Consider the following 12,896-nt stretch of genomic DNA (forward strand, 5'->3'; position numbering starts at 1 on the left):
AAAACCCCATAAATCATAATGAACTAACTCAAAAATATGAATGGCTTTCTGTTCACTAATTGGAAAATTATTTCTAGTTTGCTTAGCACGATGACAAATTTTACATACTTTATTCAAATGATCTCTATAGTTACTAACATAGGTAGTAACTTTAATACTTTCTTAGAAGGGTGACCCAATCTTCTATGCCAAAGTTCCAAAGAGCATGAAGCTTCAATCAAAACTGTTTTAACAGTTGATACCTGTCAGAAGAGGTAAAGTTCATCCCCTCTCTCACTCGCTCCAATCAGCTCCCTCGAATGAAGATCCTGAATAGCATATATGTTAGTAGAAAATAGGACAAAATAGTTCATATCATCATTCAACTGTGAAGTTGAAATTAAATTTCAGTTTAATTTAGGAACATAAAGAACATGTTTTAAGTGAATTTTGCTTGTCAATTTAACCATTCCTTCTTGGGTAACCACCACTGTTTGGCCATCAGGAAGTCTTATGGAACATGCTATAACTTCTCTAACATTCGTCAAACATATAAGATCACCCGTAACATGATTTGGATACCCTGTTTTGACTTATAATTTAACCGATTGTTAATGGATTATGTATTACCAAACATCGCCAGAAGAGGCTACCATTGCTCAGCGATAAAACCAAGAAGTGTCGCATCCTGATGATTGTGTTAGCCCTACTGTGTTCTGCGTCAGTGTTGCTCCATAGTTGTCATCTATGGTAGTAGCATTAGCTCGCACATTGCCTTTACCACGATAAACTTGTTGCGTGGAAGATATAACACCTATCTTGCCATCGTGTCTAACACTTTTTATCTCTGGCTTCTCATATCTTTGTAGCCACCAATTCGGGTGGCCATGTATTGCAATAGCAATGAATGCACAACAAGGTCGACACGATCAACCCGACCTTTGTCACGTCCCTCCATAATACTGTAAAGTCTAAAATTTTGGGCTTATCCTTCTTAACCTGTGTAATGTCGCAGACGTGTTCCTCTTAAGTAATATACTAGAATGTCCAATTCAAGGAAGACAAAGGACCTTGGGAAAGCAGTGTAGTCCTAATCTAAGCATAATAATCAGAATAGAGACTTAAAAAAATTCAATGAAGCCGATCATGCTCACAACATTGTTCATGCGCCTTCCGTAAGTTACATAAACACTTTCCACACTTGCAATAAATTAAAGGTTCATGATTATCTAACTCATCCCACAAAATCTTTAATTTATTGAAATAAATAGCAACACTCATAGTCTTGGTTTGCTTACAACGATTAATATATGCTTTTAATTTTTGAATACGTGGACTGTTGACAACAGAAAAACTTTCATGTAAATCATCCTACAAAATTTTTGGATTATCATAATTGGAAAGCATCGATCTTACTTCTGGGTTAATAGTATTGAGAATCCAGGACAATCATATAATGAATGATAACCCAATCATCCTTTGAGCAAGGGGGAACAAAATCTGTAATGGTACCATAAAAAAATCCAAAATTACACCGAGAAGATAGAGCGACGCGAATAGCATAAGCCCAATTATCGAATTTGTCAAGCTTTAATTGAACAGGAGTAATAAAATCACTGGGTGGATCTTAAGGACACAAGGAAAACGAGAGTTAGGTTTAATTTTAGGTGGTGGTGAAGCAGAATCGCTGCCAGCCATTAAAAACGATAAAAAAATTGTATTAAATACCAAGCTCATATACCATGACATGAATAGAGTAATCTCTTTCAATCTTATTGATAGACCTCAAGAGTATACATAATATTTATATAGTAGTAGTCACATAGGAATAGGAAAGATATATAATATATTACTAAGTATATGCCTAAAAGATATACAATAATATAAAATATATTTAGATATTCCTAAAAGATAATATCCCATAATAATATTCTAACATAACTACACGCGTTTTCATTAATTTTATAATCAAAATTTCGTTTTGTTTTAGGGTTGGGAGTAGATGTAGATAAAGTCCTCCCAACAATGACAACTTTAGGATTTGAACTTGATTTCAAATGCATGGGAAAGAAAACAATGCATGGGAAAGAAAACAACTCCCACTTCTAACCACTTTTTGGTATCGTTTAAAAATATTCTTAACTAGTTCATGTAAACATCAAGAGATAAATTTATTGCTATACTAATCAAAATTATGTACTAATTGACTGAAGACATTAATGTTGTGATTGGATGTCCTTAATTGCTCACTTTTGAAATTTTTACAAGGATTAAATTGCTCTGATTTTTTTAAAGGGGCCAATTTGCTCAATTTTGAAATTTAGAAGGATTGGATTAAAAAAATTGTTCTAATTTTAACTCCTTATACATTTAAAAATAATTATAATTTAATACAATGTGTTTATACATTTAAAGCACGTGTTGCATGGTATGATGGATCTTTTACCCCCGTGGAGGCTATGGGCGAGGATCGACTTCGTGGCGCTGGGCATTGGGTGGTCATTTTTCCTTTCGGAAAACGTTTCGGTCCTTGCAAGGGTCTGTTATAATGACTTCTAGAGATGATTGGCAGCACTTATGGAAGATTAAGGCTCCACAAAGGGTCCGAGTATTCTTTTGGTGGCTATGGCATTATCGTGTGCCCCGTGGAATGTCGACTGAGGGGGCACTATGTTCGATGTGGCAGGACTCAAGAGACTGCCTTGCATGTGTTATGTGATTGTGATGCAGCCCATGTGGTTTGGGACAACCTTGTTCGTCATGAGATTCTGGGTCGTTTTTTCAACGGTGGACTTGCAAGCTGGTTACCGTAGAATTTGGATATTTCTGTCCTCTTACATTCGACTCAAGACCATTGGTACACGTTTTTTCCAGTGGCTTGCTGGTTGTTGTGGAAAACCCGCAATGATTTCGTCTTTCACAATTCCAATTGTAGCAATAGGGATGTGGGGGTAGCGAGTATTGCGTGGGCAAGAAATTATGGGACTATGGATCTTTCCAACCGTCTCGTTAGTTACTGTTATTCTCGTATGTGCTAGCAACCACCGAGTGTGGATCGGGTCAAGGTCAACGTGGATGAGTCGTTGTCCAAGAGACGGAACAGTGCTTGCATTGTTGGTGCTGTCCGCAGTTGTTGTGGGGAATGGCTAGGTGGCACGTGCGTTGTACGTCGGACTTCAGTTTACATGTGATAGGAGGTTCCATGGTGTGGAGGTGGAGAGTGATAATTCCCTTCTTATTGCCCTTTCCGTAGTGGTCCTGCTGTGGATAGTAGCCTTGCTGAGCTGCAATTAGCGCATGCGTTGTGTGAGCGTAGTTAGAATGTATGTCTAAGACATGTTGACCGTGCTTTCAACCAAGTTGCCGATCGTCTGTCGCGGATTAGTTCTGCCCACCTGAATGAGTTGCATGTTTTCCACTGTCGGTTGAACCTTTGTTGGCTGCGGATGCGCGTTGTTTCTTCCAGGAAGTTAGCTGGGAGTTAAACACTGTTTAGTAGTTAGCTATGCTCCTTTTAACCCAAAAAAAATTATTATTTTTATTTAATATATAATTATTTACTAATTTTAAAATAGAGTTATTATTTGAATTCAAATGCTTTAATTATAATTTCAGATTTTTATTATATATTTAAATTGCTAACTAATATAATATATTTGAATATGTTCAATAATTCAAATAATAAATTATAAAAATATTATTTAGAAAATTAATTAAAAATTGAGCGTATAAAAGCATATGCAACACACATGTAGCTTAGAAACTAATCTAAATAAAAGTACAGAGTTTAAAGAAATTTTCGAATTGAGTAATATAACTTTTGCTATATATTATATCATTAAATTTATCATTTTAATTTTTCTATTATTTATAAGAAAATTTATTATCCTTATAAATGATAAATCCGATTTATTAAAAGACTTTTATTAACCGAATTTAAATAATAATAAATAATTAAATTTGATATGAAAAGAAAATTTTATATTAATTTAATTTTAAATAAAATTTTTATTTATTTCCATAATTAGTAATTTTATATTTTCTATATAAAATTTTATAAAAAATACATTTGTATAATCTAATTTAATATATTATATTTATATTTATATATATCATCTATGATAATAAATTTATTAACTATATAAAAATAAAATTTGAATATATCAATTTTTATAGTTTATACAAGTACTTTAATAATTATTAAGATTTTTTTATTAACACTATATTTAAATGATAAAATAATTAATATATGTTAATTATATTTATTGTTATTTTATATGAAGTAAAACTATACATTAAATATAGTAAAAATGATTTAATTATGATTTGAAATTTTATTATTATAATATTTAAATTGTTAAATAAATTAATATATTTTATTGGGTTTAAACAGTTCCAATAATATTGAATATTATTTTACACTAATTATCGTAATTAAAAATATATTATTAAAAAATTAAACACGTATAGCATATAACATTAAAAACTACTTATCTTTCAAAAACATATATGAACAAGTACAAATTTCAGCTGTGCCATTTTATTGAACAAACACTATGTACAATCCTAACTGGCCACTTCCATTATAGGGGAGGTGATTGCAGCAAATAACATGGAACTATTTCTGAGGAGCTGGGTTATGGTTTATTTAGCATTTTAATGTCATAAGATGATCTCCACAGTCAATCTAGCTACTTCATTCCCCTTTTACTTGGTACTGCCTTGATTAATCAACAGCTATTGCCTCTTTGAGTTGTCGGATTCTTCAGTCTTCGCAAACCTTCCACGGATCCTTGGTTGACTGTCAGCAAGAGCCTTCCTGCATGCATACTGAGAAAAAATATACATAAACACGAGTTTCAGTTACAAGAATATGAAAAATAACCATGAGTTTCAGTTACCTTGATTTTCCTTCCAAAGTTCCTCTTTGTCTTCTTATTCCTGTATCTAGAGAGTTTTTCCCTTCGATCCTTGGTAGAACAGCTGCTGACGATTATCGGTTGCTCAAGAGGAGAATGGATGACACTCGGATTACCATTGCCAAGAGTCTGTCATAAAAACTCAGATCAAATGACCCACCCATCCTGTGGAAAATGGTCAGAAACATCTAAAAGTTTCTTAGTTACTAGACGTTAGAAAGACGATACCATGCTTAGTGCTCAACGATAGTTTGAAGAGTCACTTGATTCTGGTGAGAGTTTAAGAGGGTAATGACAAAGACAATTGGAGGTTATTAAGAAGGAAGAAACAAATATGAATTTTAGAGACCAGTAGAGTTTCGTCTTAAAGCAGGATCCTATCGCTTCTTGGTGTGATTTCGATGATAAGGGAATGAAGTCATAAACACTGTTGTGTTCAAAAGTATGGTAGAAGAAGAAAATTGATAGCAGACCAGTCATGTATGAAAAAATACTCAAGAAAAGTACCATAGAGGCCCAGTACCAGGAGGCAGATTCAATTTTGCCATCTTTACTAAAAACATGGACAAATTAATCCTTGTATGTTAGATCGAAGAGTAAACTGGTCCTTACTGTTAAAATTCCATCCATTTCTACTCTTAAAACCTAAAATGGCTGACAGAATAATCAAACAGTTACATATGGCATGTCATGTGTACCTCATTTTGACGTACAATGACCAGTTTTTAACAATAAAAATGAATGAAATTTTTAACAGAAATATCAGTTTGCTCTTTGATTTAATGTATAGGGACTAATTTGCACATGCTTTTAGTAGTGAAGGCAAAATGCAATCTGGCTCCTAGTACTTTAACCAAAAATAATGCTCTAATCAGATAAGGTCCATGTAATTCAAGGGGTTGGTATGCACACAAATGCCAACAGAAAACTAATAGTCATTATATCTAACAACAACAAAAGCAAAAATAATTAAGGCTGACCTTTATATCTCCTTCACTAAATGCTCTCCTCATTCCATAAGCAGAACCAAAATCTATTCCAGGGAAATCCAGAAAATTAGGCTTTATTGCAGCCCCTTGCATCCCTTCCATTGAGCTTAAACAATCCGAGCTGACACTTTTCTGGAACAGTACATCACAGAGCACTTCATTTTCATGATTTTGGTTTTCATCCGTCTTCAAAGGAATCTTTACATCCAGGACTTCAGATAGTGGTGTTTCTATGACTGCTCTTGCCATCAGATCCTTCTCGCACTCATAAAGAACCTCTAAAAACTGCTCGTTTTGAATTGATTCAAGATCAGCAGCTTTAAATCCTTGTGAAGTAATAACATCTTCACCACAAAAGCTTAATGAGATGGCTGCAGTCATGGGATTAAGGTCCACAATTGGTTCTTCAATGATAGGCTCTGGAGCTTTGAATAGATCACCTTCGCCTCCCAGGTAATATTCAGATATTGCTGAGGTCTGAACCATGTTGTTCTACATTAGACATGAACAAATATTATTAACTTTTCGAATAGGATATCCTGCTGAGTGAAACAAAGTAGGAGAGGCTAAAACAATTAATACAGGCAGAAAAATGATCTGCTTTATGTTATCCAAAGAAAGCACGAATAGCATTGTAGTCAACTATATAAAAGCTTTATTTTCCCTAAATCATTTGTGTCTAACATATATTCGGACAAGGGTATGGGGTATGGTCCTCAAAATATATGAAGAAACTTTATAAAATTGAATGAAACACATCTATATTTCAACACTCACCCTCAAGTCAAAGATCACATAGTATGATGTTAGCAATCAAATTCAGAACCCTTCTCAACAAACAACATAAACTCCAAGTCTACACTAAGAAAGCAGGAAAAGATCTATAATAGCCGTTAAAAAAGGGTAAATTCCATTTCTCCTATTTTCCCCAAAATTTAATTCACTTTTGAAACCAACTAAAATAAAGTGCAACACAAACAACCTTGGTAAAAGTACCATGGAGGCCCCTGTACTAAGAGTCAGATTGCATTTTGCTTCGTCTACTAAAAAGTTGGGCAAATTAGTCAGACTAAAGAGTAAATTGGTTTTTTCTATTAAAAATTTCATCCATTTGTACTGTTAAAAACCGGTCTGACAGACCAAATAACCAGACAATGCTACGTGGCACTTGTACATCATGTTGATGTATAAGAACTAATTTCAAATACAATTACTAATTTATCCATTTTTCTTAGTAGAGGAGGCAAAACATAACCCAACTCCTAATATACTTTACCTAATAACCTCTTGTACTTGCCAAACATTCGTCCCCTTTATACTGAAAAACCTAAAAGAAAAAGGAAAAAGTGTAGACCTTTTCTTATTCTTTTCTAATCTCTCTGTAAGTGGGCTAAAAGTGAAAAACCCAATAACCAAATTCACACCAAAAAGTTGAAGAGAAAGGCAGAAATCTTGAACAACACGAAACTCCTGACATGGAAATTATTTTCCAGTTATATTCCAACATTTCCTGATCCAGCATGTAAATACTTTCGTTCTTTTTTTTTTTTTTCGCCATTTCAGCCTTGTTTGGCTGCTGAGAAACTGTTTGGAGAATAACTTACGGAAGTCCCCTTCTCAAGAGAACCCAAAAAACATTATTCCCCACTGTTTTTCTTCGTCAATAGAGGGGAACACGAAATAAATTTTTTCCCAAAAATTAGAATGAAACGCAAAAAATTCTCCATTTAAAAACTACAAAAAAAAAGAATCATTACAGTACAAGGAACAAAGTGAATACTAGAGCGTAGATTCTGCTGCATGCAATCAAAGCTAAAACCCACATCAGAAGTATACCCAATCAACCAAATGCAGATCATTCAAAACAAACCAAAGCAAGGAAAATGAACAGAAAGAAAAAAGAAGCAGAGATTAGATATTCAGTACCATTGAAGCATTGGGTTTCTGGGTTTCGCAGAACTCTTCAAACTGGTGAAATTCTTGAGAAACTTTTTGCATGTAAGGGAAAAATAGCCCAGTTTCTGCATACATTTCTTGACTCACGAAAGCACAAAATTTTCTTTGATTTTTGAGAGTGAACAAAACACAAACTTTGGTTCTTCCCCCACTCTTATGTCACTTCTCTTGGAAATCAGAGTCCCCAAAAGTAGTGCAAAATACTAACTCAACACAGCAGCCAAAAATGCTTACAATAAGGACAAAATGTAAAATGACATGCTATACTGTGGTCCCTCTCTGTCCCCAATTGTCCCATAGCATGCCTCTTTTTATTTGAAAGTTCCCTTCTTTTATTATATTATATATGTTTGTTGAATTCAATTGTAAAAATCAATAATTTTTTCTTCCATAGATGTACTAATTTACATATATTTTAAGTGAAATAAAGGAAATGTAATTTGATTCGAATTTTATTACTCTTAATAATTTAAAGAGATAAATGATGGGAAGTTTTTTATTATAGTTGAACTCTTTAAAATTGACGATAAAGATCAAATTATATCGACATATGAAATTAATTTATTCCTTATTTTTAAGTTCATCATATTTTTAAAAAAAATAGTGTTTATTTAAAGATTCATTTCATTGGTTAGTAGTAAAAGTGAAGACAGTAACTTGATAGTCATCTTTTATAATTTATAAAATTTTAAATTAATAATTATAAAATTATACTTAATCTCTTAAAATAATAATAATGTAATTTAAAATTTTAAAAATAATAAAAATATAAATTATTAAAATAATAAAATTATATTTTTACTATTTTAAAAATATACAATTTAACTCTAATTTCTTATTATTATGATATAATTACAAATTATAATAATTTATAATAAATATTATTACTTTTGTGAAAAGTGGGAATTATAAAGAAAGAAAAACAAATTTGTATTATTATAGTAGCAAGTTGCAGAGAGTGGGCTTGACAGTGCTCATCACTCACTCTCTCACCTATTAATCTCATGTCAGAGGTGAACAGTTTTCCTCACGCGGTTTCCTTGCGCGTGTTCTACAATTGTCATGAATGTGGATGGGGATACTCGGTTGATTAATTTTCTTTTTCTGTTTTGGTTGATAGTCAAACAATGAGGGTGAATTTAAAACGGTGGCCACTTGCAAATGGGATTTTCCCTTTTTAAGGGCTTTTCTAGTTTTTTTTTTCCTAAATTCTTAAAAATTTTCTTCTGATCTTTTGGGTTCTTTTACATAAATAATGTTAAAAAATAATTAATTATAAAAAAACGAGAAATAAATTAATTACGAAAATAAATATTTAGATTGGCGATACTAAATTAAAATGTAATGACCTAAAATATTCAGAGACTTGATATGTAAATTTTTTATTTAGATTAGCTGTTAAAAAAAACTTTAAGGTGTCGACCATTTCGGGCACCGAATTTTAAATAGGTTAAATTACTTTATAAAAACTTTACAAAAATTTTATTACGTATAAATTATAATTATTATTTAAATTTATAGTTTTCAAATATAATATGAGCAAAAGAAAACTACTATCAATATTGTTAATTATAATATTAGAATAATTTGAATAAAAAAATATTTTTAAAAAATAAATAAAATTTATTTCCAGTTGGAATTGAATTTTTTTACAAAATTTTTTTTGTAGAAAATTTTTTTTGGGCTAATTGATAAGAGACTTTTTTATATTTTGCGTTCAAGGGGAATAAAATAATAATAATAAATAATGAGGGTTTACAAAGCAATTAACTTTATTTAAAGTTTGGTGTTACCAAACTATCAAAGCCAATCAGAATGGGAAATTTACATATCAAGTCTCAAAATATTTTAGATCATCACATTTTAATCTAGTGTCGCCAAAATGTCAGGCGACACCGATAGAACACTGTAACAAATACCTATTTTCGTAATTAATTTGTTTCCCAAACTATTTTTGTAATTAATTGTTTTTTCTATTATTTAGATAAAAAAAACCATCTTTTGTTAAGGTAAGTTTAATATGATTATAAATATATAAAGGAGGCCTGCGCACAAATTAAAGATTCTTTTTTACCATAAAAAATATATTTAATATATTCTTTTTACTAAATTCAATAATGATTAATATGGTCTATTCACGTTTTGTATTTCGTGTTAGGTTAATTATTTATTTATATTAAATTATAAAGTAAAATATTAAAAATTAAAATATGTTGGAATATTTTCAAAATATATATATAATGTTTCCATAGTTGTAAATAAAAAATTATAAGTAATCAAAAGTTGTCACTTAATTATTAACAAATAGTCATAATTATTCAAGTAGATATCTATTGAATAATTATATTTATTACTAAAGAAACGACTATCCATTTAAGTAGTTATGTCTCTATGAAGAGACGCGAGACCACTTATAAATAAGAGAGAAATTTCATTTGTAAGATACACCAGAAAACATATCAAAAGTTTCTTTTTGTTCTCTCACTATCTTTTATATTCCTAGATTTTTCTACAAAGAATTTCTGCAATTGATATTATTATTATGCTCTGCTCAGTGTACTGTTTTCGTCAGTGCAAAACATAGATAGTCATTACGCTTTATTGTATCTTTGAGGTTTATTTGTCAGTAACTCTTTTGCACATCGTACTTGTCAAGTTCAAAAACTAACTTGGACAAAAAAAAAACCTAAAGATAAAGCCCCAAAATGAGAACAATTACCAAGTTCAAGGGCTAATTTAGACAACAACAAAAATTAAATTCTAATGTGGGAGTTGTTGTCAAGTTCAAGCCCCAAAAATAATTTAACCCTATTTTTTATTAAGGCTTAAAGATAAAATAAACCATTAGTAAAAAAAATCAGAAAATCATATTGAGCCCTCACGACCCAAAAAAAATTCAATTGGTCCATTCCATTATTAATATTGTTGACCTAGGGAAGTAGACTAACGTGGCATGCTACGTAAGTAAATATATATATTTTCAAAAAAAGTATTTTCTAAAAATTAATTAAAATGTGCATATAGAATGAATATAGATAAATGGTTGTCTAAATTCAAATGAGTAATAGTCCAAATTCATTTTAGATGAGTGTAAATTAAAAAAAATAAAAAATATTAGTATTTTAAACGAAAATCACCCATATGCTTTATTTTCTATACTCTCATAAATTTCTCTTCATCCTCTATTTTCTTGATTTCTCTTATATTTTCTCATTATTCGTTTTAAGCTTTACACATTTTTACTCAAAAAAAAAAAAAGCTTTAGTCCACCTGCAGAACACACAACATAACATACTTAACCTAATGTCCACGATCTCCACTACAACAGAAGAAGTGTGGTAACCCCTGCAATAAGACAAATGGATTGTAATTACACATTTTTTATTTGCTTTGAAGGAAGGTCATGAAGGGCACACATTTTACAGCCAATTCCATCATCTCCATGTGCAGCCTCCGAGAGTCTTACAGGGTTAAACCTTATATTATAATTTAGTTTCCTGTGCTTATGGAAGTAACTAAACTAAAAACATCTAGATTGTAATACTCTAATAATCACTGTTTTGTAATTTTTATTAAGGAAAAATTGTTAATATTTGTGGGGAGTGCCTTACATTTATTGAATACATTGCGGACACTTAAGATGAAATCCAACGAGAATCTTAAAGGGAGCAAAAAGTCACAGGATATCGGGACAAGGAGGTCTTGGACGTCGGGACAATGTGACGTCTTTGGTAGCCAAGTAAGGCTGCGATGTCGTGACGAGCAGGTAGGTGACGTCACGACGAGGCAATGATTTCTGCAGAAATATAAGGATTTCTTCTCCCGGTCGAACTCTAATTCCAACAGGTTTATTTTTTTTTCATATAGAACCCACATTCCAAGCCTATTTAAAGGGCCTTTAGATCCTATTTAGATGCAATTAGATTAAGAGAATTAGATTTGCATTAAATATCTCTTGTATGAGATTTGCTAAAGAGTTTTGGTGGAGAGTTTTTGGGAGCTTTTGTATTTGAGTTTCTTTGGGGATTTGCTCTTTGTGTTCAAGTTGAATACTCTCCATTGTTGTACTCTTTGTTTGTTGTTTAGTAAAAAGTCGAAGCCCTCCTTTACCCGTGGTTTTCCCTTCTGTGAAGGTTTTCCACATAAAATATTTGTATTTGTTCTTCTCTACTGTTACTATCTCGTTGTTCATACGTGATGAATCTCAACAATATCTTAAACATAAATGAATCGTTTAATAATTTTTAATATATATTCTTTTAATAATTTTTGAAGTTTTTTTAGTTTTGCACTCATCTAAATGAATCTAGACAACTATTTGTCTAGATTCATTTTATATGCACATTTTAATTATTTTTTAAAATATTTTATTTTTTTTAAAAAAGTAATTTTTAAAAAAAATATTTTTTGCTGACATGACAGTTTCTGGTGGCTTCCATCAGCCATGTCAGCGATGTTAACAGTCAAACTGATCAATTGACGATTTCCATTAACGGAAGAGGCCAATTGAATTTTTTTAAGTCACTAAGGACTCAATTAGGTTCCCTTTTTTCATAATGGCTCAATTGATTTTTTTTTACAAAGGACTTTTTTATCCTTAAGCTTTTTCTTTTTTTTTTTTAAAGAACCAAGTCACGACTCGATACAACTCATAGTCACCTAAAACTACTCTTAAGCTATAAACCAAAATATGGATAAGTATTGTTATATGTTTCTTCAGTGGAAAACAAGGTTTTCAGAACATAACTAATGATCGAATCGATCAGTCTATCTGATCGATTTAGTCGGTTCACGGATAAAGCAATTTGGCCCCTCAATTTAAACAAGTACTCCAACTGATTTTCAATCCAACTAGTCTGACAAAATGAAAATTATATTAAATGCAATCATTCAACATAGAGATTAATGTCACTCTATGTAGGCTTTTTATTACACCCTGAAAATCGGGTTAGTAGAATCAAGAAATTAAATCAGGGGTTCGAGAGAAAAATCGGGTTTAGTGTCGTAGAAATTAAAATAAGGTAAAATAATAATGGTATTAATAATGGTATTA

General features: G+C 31.3%; 1 protein-coding gene across 1 annotated transcript; it reads right to left on the reverse strand.

Annotated features, from left to right (window-relative positions):
• Positions 1–4,453: 4,453 nt before the first annotated feature.
• LOC107904247 (two-component response regulator-like APRR7) lies at positions 4,454–8,068 on the reverse strand. Its single transcript, XM_016830556.2, has 4 exons — positions 7,814–8,068; positions 5,879–6,379; positions 4,881–5,027; positions 4,454–4,809 (listed from the first exon to the last, which is right to left on the reverse strand). Exons 1-4 carry the CDS (start codon positions 7,916–7,918, stop codon positions 4,717–4,719), a joined length of 846 nt encoding a protein of 281 aa, XP_016686045.1. The 5' UTR covers positions 7,919–8,068; the 3' UTR covers positions 4,454–4,716.
• Between the last annotated feature and the right edge of the window lie 4,828 nt (positions 8,069–12,896).

This window comes from Gossypium hirsutum, chromosome A05 (genome assembly GCF_007990345.1).
Source record: "Gossypium hirsutum isolate 1008001.06 chromosome A05, Gossypium_hirsutum_v2.1, whole genome shotgun sequence".
NCBI lineage: Eukaryota > Viridiplantae > Streptophyta > Magnoliopsida > Malvales > Malvaceae > Gossypium > Gossypium hirsutum.